The sequence below is a fragment of the Cryptotermes secundus genome, unplaced genomic scaffold (genome assembly GCF_002891405.2).
Source record: "Cryptotermes secundus unplaced genomic scaffold, Csec_1.0 scaffold142, whole genome shotgun sequence".
Classification (NCBI taxonomy): domain Eukaryota; kingdom Metazoa; phylum Arthropoda; class Insecta; order Blattodea; family Kalotermitidae; genus Cryptotermes; species Cryptotermes secundus.
In genome coordinates this window covers 367,677-388,253 of record NW_019743148.1, presented here as the reverse complement: position 1 = coordinate 388,253, position 20,577 = coordinate 367,677, and the positions used below count along the sequence as shown (strand labels likewise).

At 35.5% G+C, this 20,577-nt stretch overlaps 1 protein-coding gene across 4 annotated transcripts in view; it reads right to left on the bottom strand.

Moving 5' to 3' along the window:
* LOC111873738 (palmitoyltransferase ZDHHC2) overlaps positions 1–20,577 on the bottom strand; it is a 54,837-nt gene that overhangs the window by 9,775 nt on the left and 24,485 nt on the right. The window contains exons 8-9 of one of the 4 annotated variants that reach the window (XM_023868679.2): positions 12,021–12,101; positions 3,388–3,515 (exon numbers count right to left, since the gene is read on the bottom strand). In XM_023868679.2, coding sequence (XP_023724447.1) covers positions 3,388–3,515; positions 12,021–12,101 — 209 coding nt within the window. Of the gene's footprint in view, positions 1–3,387; positions 3,516–12,020; positions 12,102–13,093; positions 14,505–20,577 lie in introns of those variants that run through there. The other 3 variants (XM_023868680.2, XM_023868681.2, XM_023868683.2) reach the window with 3 other exon arrangements.

Sequence of the window (20,577 nt, the reverse complement as noted above, 5' to 3'; positions counted from 1 at the left end):
ATGTATAACATATGGATACCTTGTACTTCATTATCTGTTGTTTTGAATGTCCATGTCATGTCCATTCCTACAAAACTAAACTGCATCCAAAAATATATGTTAGCATGGAATGAAGTCTGCCATTGTAATATGAATAATGACACAAGTTACAGAAATTACTAGATCACACGTAGGATTTAAGGTTCTCACAGCAGTGGTTGTGAAGAGTTCTATCTTCTGGGATATAAGGCCATGCAGTCCACTGAAAATCAACTGACATTTAGGAGGAATGTGTCGCCTGCTACCTGCTTCATGCTCTCTCTTGCTTGGTTTATTCTTCAACCCTGAAGATGGAGGTGAAATATTCCTCAAAAATGTTGGCTGACTTTCAATGGACTACACAGCTTTATATCCAAAAAAACAAAAAAAAAAGAATTCCTTACTGGATCACATGGCTGCAGAAAGTGCATGAACAGGTTCTGGAAGGTTATAGTTTCAATAATTTTGCACTCACAGTCTTTTTGGGTCTCCTGTTTCTTAAGTAAATGCATAAGATGTTTGCGGACTTATCTTACAATAATATTCTGCTTTGCTCCTTTGATTTCCTGTCTATTAAAATTCCAGTTGTTGTTCTTTACTGACAAGACTCTGAATACGTTTCTGTTTTCTCATACACTTTCTAGCAGACTTACACCTCACAGAAGATTCATATATAACACTTTATGCTGTATAGAACACTGATCCATGTCTAACATGTAAGGAATCTTGTGAGAACCACAACAAAATTATTTAAATTACAGTTTTACAAAACCACAGTTGTGCATTACCTCTCAACCTTGTTATCCATTACTTCTGTGAATGGCACCTTCAAACAGTTTACAACAGCAAGCCCTATCCCAAGTGGTTTCATTTGAAATGGACATGTTAACACAAGATAATTGACAATAAAATACAGAATATCTGCACTGTAATTATGAAGTTCCACTCCATGATATAAAAGGTGGTGTTTGGTGCACACTGACTGTAAAGAGGATAATGGACTGTTTTTTATACAGATAAATTAATTTTGAAAAGTATGAAAAACAGACACTGTCAGTAAGCCAGTAACTTCACACTCTGATGTCACTTGTACTACATACTAAGTACTAAAGGTGGCAATCAATGACATGAGTGTCCATAAGAGAAAGAAGCCCTGGATCAACTGTCAAATAACCTGCCTGTAGTAAGAACAATTTGATTCAAAAATTGAAGCGCAATATTACAAATTCTACAGCAGTCTTTATTACACACAATAAAATGCAAAGAACTAGAAAAATATGAAACATATAATACAAAATTAAATATGATTTCATGTTCTACAAAACAGAATCCACATACTTATCTAAACAATGACTATCTTTTTAATATTATGCAACATAACACCAAGATATTTCATAGTATTCATTATCCATCACTGTCAACATACACTGCAAATGCAACCATGGATTTTATATAAAATGTATGATTTGCTTTTCTTACCAGAATTACTTTCTTTGTAAGAAGTATTATGAAGGGCATAAATTGAAATTAAAATGTTGCCAGCTTTATAATATGTAATCCCAGACATGGTAAGGCTAGAGCAAAAATTTCTGACACTGTATGTCTCTACTCCACGTACACATAACCTGTTTAATAATGCATTTATTTAAACCTAAATTTTTATCACCCATCTCACTGATTAAAGTCCTGTCACACGCTTCTACTAATTATATTTAATTAATTAAAACTATATAATCATACAGGGTCCGGCAGGGAAACCTGACGTTTTTAAGTTGGCACTAGTTTGTGCAATGGTGGAGTGGGAAGAGAGGGCTCACTGACCTTCAACAGCTCAAAGTACGCCATTTCAGTAGACATGGAACAGTGGACCATGAAATATTGTGCTTTTGCTGCTGAGACGTTTTTTAAAACTGGTGACTCTGTTACCGTGACTCAGTGACATTTCCACGTGCGCTTCAATGTGGGTCATCATGGTAAAGTTCCCAGTAGGAACACGAATTTGTTGTGGATTGCAAACTTCAGATCGACTGGCTCAGCACTAAAGAAGAAACCGCCTGGAGGTGCATGAACTGTCTGAACACCTGAGAATGTTGAGACTCTTAGGTGGGCAGTAGTGACTATTCCCCGTTGTTCTGCAAGGAAGCATGCCATTACATTAGGCATTTCAGGTCGGAGGGTGAGACGAATATTGCACCTAGATTTGCATTTTCATCCATACAAGATGATGGTTGTGCAAGAGGTGCATCAATGTGATTGGGCAAACCATGTTACTTTTGCACAAAACATGCTTGAAATTGTGGCAGATGATGCGGCCATTGGCATGAGTACCAAGGTACACTTCCACTTATCTGGGTGTGTTAACAAATAGAACTTCCGTTATTTGTCAGACGCAAAATCCACGTAAGCTTCAGGAATGCCCTCTTCAGTCTGAAAGTGTGAAAGTCTGGTGCTGTGTGGGAAGCTTCAGTGAGATAGGCCCATATTTCTTGTGGACGATGGACACGCTGTGACGGTAAACTCTGGTCACTATGTTCACATGCTGCATAATAACCTCGCGCCAGAAATTAACATACGTGGAATTAATCAACAAACCATGTGGTTTCAACAAGACGGGGCCACCACTCATACTGCAGGAACTTCCATGACTTTTATGGCAGTTGTGCGAGAAATGTTTCCAGGGTATGTCAATTCTTTATTGCAGTGATCTTCCATGGGCTGCTCAGTCACCTGACTTGAGTGTATGTGATTATTTCCTTTGGGGTTACCTCAAAACGAAGGTATTCATCAACAGACCACGTAAAGTTCATGAACTGAAAGTTGTGATTGAACATAAAATCGCAGTAATACATGGTAAGATGCTCATTGAACAACTTCAAGATGAGGCTGCAAGAACGTGTATGAAGAGATGGTAAGCATCTGGAGGGCATAATTTTCAAGACAAAATGAGCTGGCAGTTATACACATAAAATGGCATACATTGTTATGTGTTATGACAAAATAAGTAAAAGAAATAAAAATTGGCTCCACTGTACTAATTTACAATCCATCAGGTTTCCTTGCCAGACCCTACATAATGCATATCAAATTGAGATGCATCTTACTTCCTCTGTTGTGGAGAATACACAACTATGTGCTAGATATTCTATAATTTAGAGACAATATAGACTGACATGGGCATTAAACACAGTCTTGTGCAATAAATGAAACAGACACAGAGATTTATACAATATGGGTATTAATAGAAATAACTGCATGCTATAACACTGCAGTCTTCAAACATGCAAATATTTGTTCAAAGCATGGTGAAACATTGCTATACTGCTCATCAGCAATCTCAAGTACAGCCAGCTGCCTAGGGCCGTTCCATACCTGAGTGATGGGATGAGAAAGGGGGGGAATCTAGTTCAGCTTCCTCCACCCAACGCTGCCGTGTACCAAGCAGTGTGTCTGTATCTTCATCCACACAGCGCTGAGGGAATGTCACACCATCACCAAGACTGGAATAAAGACACCACTCGCTTGTGTTTGCCAATCACCACATTCACAGACCAACTATCAGAATCAACATTCATGCTCTGAATTACAACTGAAGGATAAGAGACCATCCAGTCCATTATAATACACATTCAATAATGAATACCATGAAAGACGTGCACAATTTTTTGCCTTAAGTCACTCCTGGGGGGGGGAATGAAAGCTTCCCATGAAGTGGTGTTCCTCATCCTCAGCCTTATACATACACAGGAATTTTCTAGCGGCATACACCAGTACAGCACACTGGTATCTCTTATTCAAAAAGTACTAAAAAAACAACATAATTTCAGGAAATATGAAAAGGAAGGTTATGGATAAATTTACTACAGTAGGATGCATATTATATACACTTCTGTGGTAATACAATCGCAAGAACAAACAGATAAAGAAGAAAATGTGAGCTAAAACCTACAGTTTAACACACTGACTAAGCCTCCACAGCTCTACTGAAGACCTTATGCTTAATGCTAACTCTGACACTTCTACAACAAGAGATCATATTTAACACACTAAATATGATGCAATGGAAGAAATGAAATATCAAAACTCCATGGGTTCTCAAGAAGATATATAGGGAAATGGAGCTATAGTTTTTTCCGGATCAAGATGAGTGGTGAGCTTCATGCACTGGCTACTTTAACACCAGAATCTGTGCGATGGGAGGGTCAGTGGGCTGGTGAGGAAGTCTGATTGCTGTGGGAAAAAGAGAAATGTTTTGTACCTGCCAATGACTGAACTACAATTCCTCAGTCTTCAAGCCCATAGCCTAATTTCTATCTCAGTGCTGAAGTTCTTTTTCAGAAATTGGATAAATTTGAAACTTGAAACCCTAGTCTCCTGTACACCATGTCTGAGAGATTATGAAGGAGAATGTTCAAACCTAGAACCAATTTCATCTGATTTCTCTTCAGTGAGCAATACAATTCATTTTCAAATTAATGCTCTTCAACTGCCTCACCCTGTCAATCAGTACCTTATAACCATGGCCTGTATCATCAGCTTCAAACAATGTATTGCTCCCAATTTTGACACACTCACAACCCTTCACACGCTTCAAAATGGTCACTAATTCAGAAGCAAAAATTGTTTCTTAATCATGTTCCTCATTTTTTGGAAATACCTACATATGTCTCTTATAAATTTATGGTATCTGGCATCATCACACCCAATGCCATTGTTATTTTGTATGCTGCACCTAACAACGTACGCTTCTTTAAGGCATTTAATATTGTTTTCCTTCATCCACATACCTCTACAGAGGTCCTGTTCAAGAGAGCCCATCATCATGTTTCCACACAAGCAAAAGTGGCATGAAGCACTGTAAAATTTTATGTTTACACAGAATACTGCTTACACACGCTGTTGCTGAACCTGACTACAGACTGGGCAACTCTGCCACAAAGTTACAAAAATCAGCTGTTAAGAACCGGCTGATATGTAATAATCATATACCTATCTGATGTACGACATATTCTTAAATACCATAAAATAGAAAGTTTAGTTTAAAGGGGAATATCAGAGTAGTTCAAAGTTTTCTGAAATGAAACACTCAAATACCTAAAGTGATGAGACAGGACTATGAAAACAATAATTTCTTCAATATTTTGGGTACCATACCCAAGATTAATGTGCAAATTAGATAATCTATTTGCAGCCAACCAACTATATAATATGTGTGAGAACTAAGTCACAATTTTCACTTTTACAGGTAATCTTCTTAATTGATTGATGGCTGTAAGACTTCAGAAAGCTTTCTCTTAGATAAATGTTTCGATTATTTTATACCTTCAATTTATGTAGAAACCATACAAAATTGTAAGGTGAAAAAAACTCAAAATACTCCTACTGTAGTATCTCTTCATCTTTAAGAAAACAATAACATTATACACAAACTTACAATCTCAAAAATCAATTATACTCAAAATTATTTAACACCCTTTTACAGGATCTCTCAAATTAATCAACTTCTGAATTATTTTCTACAGTACACATACATTATAAATGGCTCATGTCAGACATCAACAGATCAACAATGCGAAGCATCTGATGGTAAATCGAATACAAATTACACTCCCAATAATGCACAAACTTTGCACTCTAGAAGAATACTGACGGTGTCAGAAACTACAGTCCCCTAACACCTGCAGGAATAATGAAATGAACAATGCATAACATTATCTTACAATAACAGGCATTTGGTTCTGAGCAGTCATCACAAGCAAGACAATTTATATGCCAATATATTTCACATCTGTGGTTGTTTACGAAGATCTGAGAATGAAATAACCAGACAAATTTTGTCCTAAAAAACCCAGAACAGTAGCAACACTATATAAATTACCTCTACAGTTTGACTATGGAATTTTTTATTATTCGTGGTTCACTGTGTACAAGCAGTGCTCAACAGTGGATCACAAACACCAAAGTCTAGGAATGCTAAATAGTAAATTCAGAATTTAGATACAATATTGCTAAATACTCTGTAACTGTTTCACTTCTCACACAAGCTTTTCTAATAAGGGCCCGTAACTGTGTCTGGTATGTGATATACACACTTTGCAAAGCACATTCCAACAATGGCATTTCTGTGGTGCTATAGAACGGAGGAAAAAATCAACAAATGTTAAAAATGAGGAAAGTGCATCACAAAATTCTCCTTATTAAAAGCATCGAGCAAAAGCTCTCTACACACAATACTTTTCATTCATTCATACAATGACATATGAGTTCAAAACATTACTAAATTACATTTTCTTCTTCTGAAAAGTGAAGTTCAGTATGTGACAGAGCAGTCATTATGCAAAATTCACTTGCCATGACAAATATTTGACTTTTTTTGATGAACACTCCACCCTAAACATTAAAAAACTAGAAGGCAGAATCTTTCAATGACCGTTGTTTGAAGGTACAATTTCTTAAGGGATACTTATTTTGATATCAAAAAAGGAGATAGTTTTGACCTTCGATCTTGACATCTGAACTTCCTATGTTTTTCAAGAATGGCTTTCCAGCTGTGGGGGTCTTTATGCATTTTGTTTTTGGGTCATACTGGAAGACTTCAGCCTCATCACCAGCCAATAATTTTTTTCTGAATGGCTGGGTTCTTCCTATAGTCTTACTGAAAGGTCCAAGTCAATTTCTCCTCTCCTCGTCTCTTGCTCCCACAGCAATGTTTCAGTACCTCTTTAGCACAGACTTTCTTGGATCACTTCTTTAAGCTGTTAGAAGGCTGAATATTTCATCATCTATAACACATTTCCCTATAGCTTCAATCAACTCACACAAAGACTTGAGCTCTACTCACTAAGTTTAATTGCGATTATTCTAACAACACATCACCAAATTTGTTGACAAAGAAAAATTTGTTGTAACCACAAAACAAACTGAATTCTCATGAATGTCTGTACATAGCTGCTAAATCATGTGATCCACCATGTTCCAACTGACTAGAGTTGTTTGTTGCTGNAGCAGGAAGTCATAGCACAAATAAACGGAATCTCACACCAAACAGCATTACAAATTTGTAAGTTATACAATTGGATCACTTGTCCTGGGGCTGAACTAATATTAAAACAGTCATATATGAACTGCCATGCATGGGCTCCAATAGCGACAAATTTCCAATGGTTAGTTATATAACATGCATTTTCTACACAAGCCATTTGGATGGAAAGGTAATTAATCCTTCATATTTCTGGATATTCCTTTTGAATATTACCAACTACAAACATATTTTCTAATTTAATTTGTTCATTTTATATGCAGGATATGTTTACATTAAAATATATCTTACAGATATGGAAAACAACACTGATATATAATCTATAATTCTGGGGGATGTTTATATATATTAATGTTCATACACAATATGCAATACATATGGCCCCACATACATCTGACCTATCAAATGCCACCTCCCAAATGCAAACTAATGAACAAGATCATTACTTGCAAACCACTCAAGGTGAGTAATGGTACAATGATACAATGCGGAGCCAATTCTTTAAACTTAGTATATCTTTCACCGAGTGTCTATCACTTGCCAGAACATACATTCATTTAAAAGACAGTCAGAACTTTCATTAAATAAAACTTCCTAACTCCATAAGGCAAAATTCCCAAGAAACTGAGAGTCATTTATTTGTTGAGATCCATTTTAATATTATTCTCCAATCTATGACTGGGTCTCCAATGTATTCTCTTCCCTTCAGGTTCTGTATCTAAAATTGTGTACACATTTCTCATCTCTTGAATTCACACTACATGTGGCCATTTCATCCTCCTTGATTTCACTGCCCTAATACATCTGGTAAAGAGTACAAATTATGAAGCTGCTTATTAGATAGTTTTCTCCATCCCCCAGTCATTTCCTCTTCCATATATCTGAATATTCTCCTGAGCACCCAGTTATCAGACATTCTCAATCTACATTTTTCCTTTAGAATCAAGGACCTAGTTTCACACCCACACAAAACAACAGGTAAATTTACTGTTTTATATATTTTAATCTTTAGGTTCCTACATAGCAGAAGTATTTACAGGATTTTCCGACTGAATGGTAAGAACCATTCAAAAATAAAAAAGCCCTCTACACAGAATCAAGTACTGACTACATTTAATCCATCCTGTTCCTGAAGGCTTGCCTCAACTCAAGCTAAATGTGAATAAAACCAACTCCATGTTACTGGTACCGAAAACAGACGTTCCACTCATAAATTCAACCCATATATTTCTTCATTAATCTATTAACATCAATTACTTTGTTTTGCATACAAGTTCATGTTCATATTTGTACAACACTATTTATCACAACTACATGATTAAATCAACATGGTACCTATGTAACCAGAAATAACTTCTAACATTTGTAACTTTAACTGCAACATAATATTAACACAATATGCTGACATTAATATGACAACAAATTACACTTTTTTCCTAAGAACATGTCTTCAGTAATCTAATTAAAAAATGTAAAAATTAAATGAAAGGTTGAAACATATAATGCACTGATAGATGTGACTTCTGACAAAATTGCCAGTACATATCGATAGCCTGATGGTATTCACACCAGTGCACACCAGCTGAGAAAGCGCACTGTTAATACTAATAGCGCAAAACAATACTTAAAATGTGCAGTAGCATTATAACTATTACATACACTGCACAATATGAGGGGAGCCTGAAAAGTAATGAGCCTGGTAACACTGCTCATCTTCGGTGGCCTTGACTGAGACTGTGCATGCACTGCTGTTTCAAGTGTGTTTAGCTGTTAGTGCAAAGGTCGTCACTTTCCATAGCATGTGTTTACACAAGCTCTTGTAAGAAAACTGTTTTGCAATGGTGGACCAGAACATTATTTCATATGCTAGAGATGTGTGACAGAACTTTATGTGAAGCTCAGAAAAAGCGTGAAGAGACAGAAATGTCATAGAATGCATATGGTACATAAGTGATGTGCTGAGCTACAGTGTTCTGATGTTGGAAGCATTTTAAAGGTGGAAATAAGAGTGGCTGATTTAAAGCAGGAGACCAAGCATTGCTGTCACAGATGTCGATAATAATAAAGATGAAATGATGAAGGATAGGATTACTATGCAAATATATTTAAAACTATTTTACAGAATGTTATTCTGAAAACAAAAAGCATTACAGTTCTTAATGAAAAGATGATTTCTGCTGCAAGACAATGAAAAACTGCATACTGCACATGATGGTGGGCATGCTAACAGACATACGTGGAACACCTGTAGAAGACCCACCCTCTAGTCCAGACCTTGTTCCGTGCGATTTTTAGGCATATCTAATGCTTAAACATGAGCTATGTGAGCAGAAATTGAGCACTGAACTGAAGTGAAAGAAGCCACTGCCACTACTCCATGCAAGATGTTTAGATATGACCTACTGCAGGTGTTTGCGAAGTGGGTAGAACACTGCAAAACATAAAGCATGTGAAGGGCAATATTTCAAAAAAGAAAGTGCCCAAGCCTCAGGAGTCCTCACACAGGAAGTAATGTGAATAGTCTCATTACTTTTCAACTCCTCTCATAAATAGGGATCAATATCCATACTAAACATATTTTAGATGTCACTTCTTTGCACTACATTATACACCATAACCATGCACACAGACATACAATCTGCCAATCTACTAGCTGCTTCAATAATTTTCAATTATTATCACAGTATATCCATGTCAACGTTAATTATGTCCACTATCAAACATGCTACTACATCTACAGGCCAGTCAAACAACAACTTGGTGGGAAGCAGTTACCACAAAGGGGCAGATGACCTACATCTGTATGATTTTAAAACTCAAAGAGCTATAACATTTCAGGAATTTTCAACCCAACAGACAAGTACAAAAGCTGTTCAGTAAATAAGTGGACAACCTACTATATGCTTCAGGGCATTCTCTCAGCATCAGCCATCATCCTGCTATAAGAATGGTATCAGTTCACTGGTGAATTGGCTTAAAAGCGATGAAGATTTCTTATATAAAAGTCAAAGTTTCATACACATCATCACTGTCATCCATTTATTTACTAAACTACTATTATAGAGTAGTATTATCCTATATTATACTTCTGAATTACAGAAACACTTTTAAGAACATTTGAAATCAGCAAAATACATAATTGGAATTTTTCAGTTCATTAAAAAATTCAAGTAACTATGACATCTTAATGCTACAAAAAAGTCAGTCCATATCTGAGATGCAGATTCTAAGACTACATACACTAGATGACTGAACAAAACAAAATTAAAAAATTATTAATACACAATCGGCAAGTATTAATACATCTTTTGTTCATAATTGCTGGTAGCAGATAAACTAACATTTTGAGAACTTCAAAATCTGTGTAAGCTCAACATAGAAAATTTAAGAACCTCTGGTATTCTTCCAGGACAGCCTGACGTTATCATTAAGCCCAGTATTATTTCCAATCTCGCAGAATACTACTAAAACAGACATTTATAGAATTATTCAACCTGATGTAGTTTTAATTTTTTAGCCTTAAGGTGACAACCAACACTTAAACTGGAACATACAATGTGAATGTTTCACTAATAAACAGTAGAAGAGAATGGCAGAATGGAGTAAGATATATATTATATTTTCAATATACAGACATAAAGTTCTTGTACAGAACATGAGTGCTGTAAATTGAATCAAACTGTCTTCTTTTAAATTCTTGTTGGAATAATTTAAAGTTGAAGGTACACACACACACAAAGTGGCAAAGCATATTATGGAGCTTTAAAAAAAACCATACAATGCATACAGTGATGGGCATTTATAGGCCTGAAAAAGACAATGGAAAATTGTTCTGGAGTCTGCATTAAGGTACAATACTATTCCCAATGTTCCAACTAGTATTCTTAACATTATCATAATAAACTTTACCACTGGGTCATATCTGCACTTGAATGTAAACCATATAGTATGTGGATATTAACATGTTAACACTCCTTGGAATCGTGTGTATATATTGTGATGCGTTACCTTAGGTCCATCACCGCAACAACCACTACAATCAGAACGGACACTTCCACAGCAACTAATATGTGGAAATTGGGTAGTTAACGCAGCAACAAATTGTAGCAACGAATTGTCGTTGAGTAACATCGGACGAGACGGAACACGTTACCGGTGTAATTTATAAAGAGAGTTCCCGAAGCAACGGATGGCTGAACACGTGAGACTGAACCTTGGCACGGGGTGCCCTCTATTAAGTCCGCGTCCGCCTTATATACAGGGCATGGCCTCGAGCAGAATACTGAGTATTGAGTATTGGAGTACTGAGAGGAGAAAATCTTGCGATAGCCGCTGCCAGAGACAGTTGAGATCCAACCACAGCCAAGGATAGTTGAGACATTGCATTGGAGTATTGAGTATTGGGCCAGAAGTCAAGTGATATTGCAAGTGATAATAATTGTATGGTGTGTAAGTGTGAGCGTCCAATAAAGATTCGCTAAATCCAAGACCCATGTGAAGTTATTTGTCACGTGACATACCCAACATGTGACAATATGCTGGAAAAAGACAAATAGGCAAGCCTGAAGTTTTGCCTTCACATGAATGTCAAGATTTAATCTATGATCTGGAACACTGAAAGTCACTGAACATAATCATCTCTCTCAATTAAGGCCAAATATAATCTTTTCACTTCTGCCAACTTGTCAGTTTCCAGCATATCATGTATTGTTCAATTCATGGTCTGCAATACTTAACTGTGAATCAAATAATCAAATATTACATTCCATTACTGTACAAAAATGAAAAACAATGAGGTTATCCTTGTAAGTTAAACATGTGGCATATCGTACTGAAGAGTGATGTTTTTGTAAGATATCATGCAGTCCATGCAGACACACAAGCAGGCATACAAAGCAACAGGCAAAAAGTTTACTACACAGTGCAACAGAACTACCCAAGCAGGCAGAGCAGGAAACTATCTGACCTGGTCTGTGTACTGCCCATGGAGTTGTATGAGCTGGGTTGGTGCTGGGCCCGAACTGGGAAAACCAAACCATCCCCCAAACTAGAACAGAAGTAAGACTCTCCAGTTACCAACTGATGCGTACATGTTGCATCATGGAGTATGATGAAATACTAGTGGAAGGAGCAGAATGTTCCACTATTGGTGGGAAATTTACATAATTAATAAATTTTGATCTATAAAGTTTCATTATGAACAATGTAACTTTATCTTTATTGTTTGCATCCTGCTGTGTATTATACATAATATTATTACACAACCATCAACATAACAAATTCATAATAAATAACCAATGTTACTTCATTATCATTCATTTTATTATGCACACTGCTACATGTTTCGATCCAGCTGGATCATCAACAGGCAATTTTTCATGAATATGAAATTCATATTAATGATTGCTAACAGATATCCACATTAGAGATACATATAAATACAATTCAATAACAAATAGCACATTTCATGAAAAATGGCCTGATGATGATCCATCTAAATTGAAACATGTAGCAATGTATATAATAAAACAAATGATATACGAGTATATATAAAGTTGGTAATCTATTATGAATTTCGTGCACTGACAGCTGTACAATAATACTAAATGTAACTTTACTCGCAATTATTACGTGTTAAATATAACTTATGAGGATAAGGAGGAATGATTTTAAATTTTCCTGGTCAGCACTGCAAATTAGATATGAATCTTTAACATTAATATCTCTTCTAATGCAGATATATACAGATATCATTATTAATGAATGCAAAAGTTGTGGTGGTCAGCCAGCAAATGTATTTTCTCAACTATGTGAGACTCAAGTAAAGGTAACTTGAGATTTCAACACAGTGTATAATTCTTAGTAATAATCTTCAGTGCCTGATAATTCTACACAAAACAAAACAAAAATATGGAAACTGGCTTCATAATAATGCCTTATATTTGTATATGACTGTAATCAAAGAGCAAAGAATGCATACAGAATAAATTACAATCATAACAAATGCTACTATATATTCACTATTTTCCATGTAATTTTATTTAACTCCAAAACAATGTACAATATATTAAAACAACAACATACAGAGACTCCACTGTAATCACCAACTAATTTTCCAAACCAACACATTTAACTACTTCACAAAACATTCCAAAACTGAAATTAAAAAGAAAACATAAACAAACATAACAGACTCCTCCTTAACAACTTTTACAATGATAACATTTAATAAGGCAATCCATAATACCCTTTTATTCGCCCGTTTCATATTGAAATAGTCTTAATTTAACTTCTCTCATGGCATAACTGTGAAGAGTACTGCCTTCTTGGATGTGATCCTATGTAATCTGGTAGATACCAATATTTTGGCGGTATCTGCCACCTCATCTGAAGGGCAGAAGAGTGGAAACTAAGGCAAGACATTCCTCCAAAAACACTCTTAATGATCTACCAGATGACATGGCATCACACCTCAGAAGACAGTAGTGTTCAACTTTAGTTACGTTCAACAAACTCCATATTAGCACACTAAAATAAAATGTGTACTATTCATCAACTATGATATTCAGAACAAAACACAATTATCATTATTACTGTTATCATTTTATCATTGTGTATTACATGTCCCTTTGCTTTTAGAAACTGCTGGCATCACAGTTCAGTCAGGAACAGAAGACTTTTTAAGGCATTTTATACTTTTTTTCACATAATGATGTCTTTCTGTTTGCTGAGCTTTTGTCACAAATGAAATATGTAACATCATCGGTATATTTGACAATTATTTCCTAATGTCAGTCTTTTGATCAATCCAGCTAACTGGTAGTTATAATACTTTGTGACATTCTGTGTTATTATGAAGTTATGCTTGTCCTGCATATACTACATAGCAGAATACCTTACATATCTGTGTACATTCCATGCCTCTGTACTGTTTTGCTTCATTTTTTGTTTGAGTGCGCTATAATCTGAAAATAACTCCTGCAGCTGTTGACTTAGCATATAAAAATAGAGGATATGACTGTAATAATAATAATAATCTTACTCCTGCTAAATGTGTACGATTCACATCCCCAATGAGAAACCACGTGCCACATTCATGAAGACACAGTAACATTACCATTTTTTTCATCAGCAGTTTCATCACTTATAATAATGTAATTACAAGAACACAGACTGCTGATGTCTGAGAACAAAGTGGTTAGGCCAATATTCATATCTAAGAGAGAGGACGTAATAGTACAATGGAGAAAACTCCCTAATCAGAAGCCTCAGTTCATCTTCTTCACTATTAGGGTGACCAAATCAGATCATGGGAAAGGTAGAAAAATAGTTTTTTTTCTTAGTTGAAGAATCTGAAGGGAGAGGACCACATGGAAGACCTATGTATTGTGGTGTATAGATCCACTGCTAAGTGCTGACTTTGTGAATAGCAACCACTACTAGATAATACCTGCAACATACAAGCACACAATAGAAAAGCTGTTTTTTCTGCTGTTCCATGCCAAGGGATTATAAAGAGCATAAAGCAGAGAGCTTAGTTCAATTGTGAGATGGTAGCTGGCCAGGAATGACTTCCACATTTTCTAGACGATTACAGATGACAGTTAGGTGGTCAGCCCTACTTGCTGGCTGCCCTTTGCCCCCAGGAATATTCCTGGTACTTATTTCTATTAGAAGCTGAGTCAACCCAAGGGCCATGGTGCAGCTGGAAGGATTAGTTCAACTGAAGAATCCATCAGGAATCGAACCTATGACTGTCTAGCTTGTAGCACAGTGCTTATTAGTGCAATGATCTTTAGAAAACAGGGTGTGAGCATGTGGACTGAATTCAACTGGCTTATGTGGACATGGTAACAGAATTTCATCATCCACATAAAGCAGGAATTCCTCAAAACCAACAGAATGAATAGAGGTGCCTAAGGAAGGACAACAGTACCATGGAGTTAGCTACATTTAATTAACTTTTTTAAGAACTTTTGCCAGGGATAAAATAGAACCATAGTTATATTCAGATCTCTTACATAGCTTGTTTCAATGAAGATGCTCTATAAGCATCTCAAAAATATATATTACAGTGAAGAAAATTCATGGTTATAAAAATATTGCGGCATGTAGACCCATCACCAGGCAATGTCTGCGAAACAAACAGCTAGACCAAGGCCATTACTAGGGAAGAGCCCATAGACAGCAACAGAGGAATCATGTTTTCTGTGCAGTCCGTGCTGAGATGTGATAAGCAGGACAAGTGTTGGTTGGTGAGTTTGTGAGTTAGAGGACTGCTACAGTTCAGTTGTTGTAAGCTGCTGCTGTTAGAAGCTGGCAGTTGAGGCTGGGGCCAGTTCAGGAACCCAGAGGAAGGGACATCTCCTGTTGGAAGCTGCTACCAAGAAACAGCTAGTGGAGACTGTAACAGACTGTGCACACTAGTGTGTGTGCAATAGTGAAATGTAAAGTGTATTCACATGCTGTATCAAAGAGTCAAATAAAATCAACTACCAATCAAAACCCCATCTAAAATAATTCTATCACATGACAATACTTTATGGAACTCCATACAAAAACAAAGGTCATAAAACAGAACGGGACAATTTTTGTATTTTATTTCAGTCTGCAGTGAATAATGCAAATTATGCAACATATTTTCTAATGCACATTCATGACAATACATCCAAAAATGCAAGTCAGGCAATAAACTTTAAATTTGTTTCTGCTTCATATAAGATATGAAGTCAAGTATACTACAATAATCAACAAGCTCCCATGTACATAAGTACATTTAAAATCAGAATCACTACAGTTATGGTTCTCTAACATCCCAATTGAATAGAAACAGTAAGTAGACCATGCATTTCAAGTACTCTTTCCTGGTACTTAAAATAATGAGCAATTACTTGAAGGCAGAAATAAGTTTGCATTTAGGACATTAATTAAGAGCTGTTTAGGACCTAAGGCTCTCACACCAGTGACTAAGAAGATTCCTATCTCCTGGGATATAACACCATACAGTCCACCAAAAGTCAACTAACATTTCAGAGGCAACAGATTCCTCTAAAATGTTGGCTGACTTTTCAATAGCTTACATGGCATTATATCCCAGAAGGCAGAACTTTTAACAAACATACTAATTTTAAGTTGAAAATCATATTGAAATATGTAAAAGTACTGGAATTCCCTTACTGCATACAATTGTTGAACATACTTCCTAGGTCACCTCTCCTACTTCCTCTTTGTCCATCCTGGGTTTGGCCACCAGGCAACAATAACCTATTATTATTTCACAGTATATAAAGCACTCCACAGCTACCACTGTTCATTGCATGACAACCTATCAGTGTATGTAGTGATCAGTATGTGGTGTCATGGTAGTAAATAACAGAAATACATGTAATATAATCTTCAAACTTTGGATATCAATTTCTTTTCCTATCAGCAGGAATCTACTGTCATAATAAATCAGCAATATCATTATTTCATTATGAAATCACTAATTTATTATGACCATACATTATGGTATGAGGCTATTGTGAACACAGTAATGAACCTTTGCCTCCCATAAAATGTTGGGAACTATTTGATTACAATTTACAGTATTTTTTTTATTTCTAGTGGGGTGGGACTAAGTCCCTTGTACTGTGGCCACTTCTGGCCTATTGTACCAGCCACAGATGATAGGTGAAGGTGATTGTGGAGCAATTGGTGGAATGAAGATTGGCAGGGGAACCGAAGTACATGGAGAAAACCTGCACCAGTGCCACTTTGTCCACCACAAATTGCACTTGACCAGACCCGGGACTGAACCTTGGGCCGCCGCAGTGGGAAGCCAGTGACTAACTGCTTGAGCTATGGCGCGGCCCAATTTACAGTAAGAAAAGGTTGAGCAAGGAATGCCAAATTTTGTTAGCTATTAATATTTGTTTTCGGTGTATTCTTATGTCAGTAAATTACACGGTCAAGATCTTATAAATTATATGACCATTCCACTTGTAACACACACATATCACACTGAAACTCCACAAAGTCTTTTACTGTTAACATGTGAGTATGCTAAAGGATTAACAATCATGTTAGAATTTATACTTTTTTCAGAACACTACTCTCCCTGAAGCTGTATATTGGTTGCCAAATAAGAAAAATCTATTAATTTTGAGAAAATGTACAAAAGGAAAATGATAACAATATCTGGTGCTGAGTAGTTACGCTGTGACAAGCTGGGCAAGTAGCTCGGGTAAGAAAACTTACCATTAAACAATTCTGACTTTGGAATTCTTGAAAGAAAGTCATTTGGATGTGAAGATGGGAGGATAATACAGATACACATATTAAAGAACTAGGCTGTAAAATGTTAAATTAACTGAAATAATTAAAGATTGGTCCCAATGACAGGATCTGTTACTGGTGTTAATAAATGGTTTAGTTATTAGTGTTAGTTGCATAATTTTATGAGTGAATGTTCTTAACAGCTGATAAATACTGTTTAAGATATCATGGAGGAGTACTTTCAAAGCTGGTATGTGCACACCACATTTACTCTAATTTTCACTTCATTTCCGATATCTGGAATATGAGACACACATAAATTATAAATTTAAGAGACATTACATTTTAAAAAGCAAGTAACATTTCCACAAATTTTGTGCAGATCCTGAACATTGCATGTAGTTCCCATACCACCAAATGGACATATTACAGTTCTGATCCTTGTGCTCAAATTCTAAACAAACTGCTTCCATTGCCGAGATACCGGCTGCTCATATTATAAGGTAAGGTTATAAAACCACCTTTTTAGATCATTTTAGTAAAAGTTTCATGTTCCTATCTCATAGAATTTAAGAACAATGATGAATAAATCATTTTCGAGCAAAATTTAAATGGCCGGCTGAATATATTACCGCAGGAGACGCGGCCGCGGAATTTAAATGACCACGTCAAAGGGTTAAGGTTAGCTGTAACTAATTCCAGTCTGAAGGAAAATCATTCATTTCTACAAGGACACATGCACCATTCTTTCTTTTTGCTACAGTGCTCATTATAATTCCGAAAACCTACATTCTATTTAAAATCAGCATTAGAGAAATTCTTAACATCACTGGAAATGTTCTCAAGTGTGTGTGGAACAAAAAAAAATTCAGTTCAAATTTGCAAAACACATGCAATGAATATGTAACCAATATCCTGTTGATTTTCTTGAAGTGTACAAATTTTTTGTTTTATATTTATCATAAAGCATGGTCTACTTATACATGACATATTCTTAAATGTGTTCTGTAACACTGTGCACAAACCGATAACAGATAGCAGACCAAATGCTAAGAAGTGTAGAAAAGGCTTTATTTCTATTTATGTGCAATGTAAGCAAGCAAACATAAAAGAAAAACAGTCACAGGAGAAAAAAAAACATTATAAAAACAAGTTCCAAGAAGAAAAAGGCCATATGCTTTGCATTTATAGTGTGCATATTCAGTGTTTATAACGTGAATGTCTCTGAAAAAGAAAAAGCATATTATGTCAAAGTTTTTGTTATATATACATACCAAGTTGAAGAACCATGCCCTTAGCAAATAAGTTTCACCAGCTTTCTTTGCTAACACAATTCTGGCAATAATTATGGTTTCTGGATTTAGCAAATAGGTGCATTTTATTCTATAAGAATCCAAATTCTTCTCTAAAAGTGCAGTATGACTTCAGATTTACTCATATTTCTATACTTCATTGCAGATCTTACATTGTTACAACAGTACTCCACAGATGAAGGCTTCTTTCATTCAATAACAGTACAGACAAGACAGACTCAACATGGCACCAGAACAACAACAGAGAGATAGTACAGCTTACTGTCAGATAATCACAGGTAACAATGCACGAAGATCACGGTGTACCTGCTAAGTAAATTCAAGGATGCAACATGCAGTGGAACCTGCATTTAATGTATCTTGATTTAAAGTTTTTCTTCATTTACTGCTCAATTTCAATGATCTTGGTGTTAATTTCCTCCATTCAAGATTTTCCTCAGTTTAATGTTTCAAGCCACTGCTATCCAAAGAAACTTTACATGGGGGTTTCACTGAATAATGTTATGAACATACCTCAGTTTGAACTTACAGGAAACAACACGGACAAATAACATTAAAGGACATACCGAAATAATGATCTCACATATGAAATATAGAAAAAGGAACTGAGGAAATGAGATTGAGGCAGACTTTGTATCCACCCTGCACACTAATCGCAGTTACCCACTGATTAAAATATTACTTCTTAACAAAGTACAAACTATCAAAGTAAATTAAAGCATCAATTACAACTAATGAACAGAACTTGAACATCTTGTGTTCATACCTCAGATTCATGTAATACAAATTTCACAATTCACTGTTCTCTTACAACTAAAAAGTTAGACACAGAGCAGAGTGGAAAATCACTTTTGTTTATTCTTCACTAATTAGATTGAGAAACAATTTTTTTTTTTAGAAAACAATTCCCATGTTAAATGGGTTCCATACGTCTTCCCTCATGAACCACAACTGCCAATAATGATCATTTAAACAGCACAAACATTTCAAGAAAACCAATTACAAAGAAGTTTCATCTGCTTAAACTTCTTATAAACCGAAAGGATAAATGGCAAACAACACACAGGACCAGCTAAAAAAATTCAACATGTTTCCATGCACATGGAACTTTAATTTCTCTCTTATCCTTGAGAGAAAATTTGTTCATTCTGGTACACGCTCCATCACATGTTCCTTTACTTTCATAAAATATGAATCATATTTGATTATACAGTTATACATATTAATCACAAAGTATGAAAGAAATATGGGAATTTCTTTTACAATTAAAGGAATGAAATTCATCATGTTCCAAACATGCATCAATACTTTACTCACATTATATAAAATTGCCATATTAAAAAATCCAGGAAATCTAGATAACATACATTAATCACACCTTCATTTGTTGTCCTATATTTGATTTCTTAATACTCATTTCCTGTTTCCCCATCAGAAATGTTAAATACTGTTCTTTCTTTATTTGCTTACAGTGCATGATTGACAAATAATTAGACACATTCTGTATAAACACAATACTGTAACTAAACTTTAGCTAGTGTTGTTGCCTTCCAACTATATATACACAGTTTTCAATATCTTAACCAAGCCTTGAAACCTTACTGGAAATAACTTTAAAAAAATCCTTTCAGTGGTCATCACATTACTCTGAATGTCTTCAAATGATTCAAAATGAGAGAGTTTAAGGATATATTTAGTTTCAGGAAAAAACACGTGGGCAAATCATGCGAGTATGACCAAAAATCACTTCACAGAAATTGCTGTAGGGGAAGGTATATTATTACAGTGTAAAATTCACTTGTCCATCAAAAGATTTAGTCCTTCTCAATAACTACACTGCTGAAGACACTCCAAACTTTTAGTTTGAAAGTTTGATTAACTGCTTTGAGAAGACATATTCATTGTGCATAATTCCTCTGATATATATAAATTTCACCTCTAGTTTTAACATTC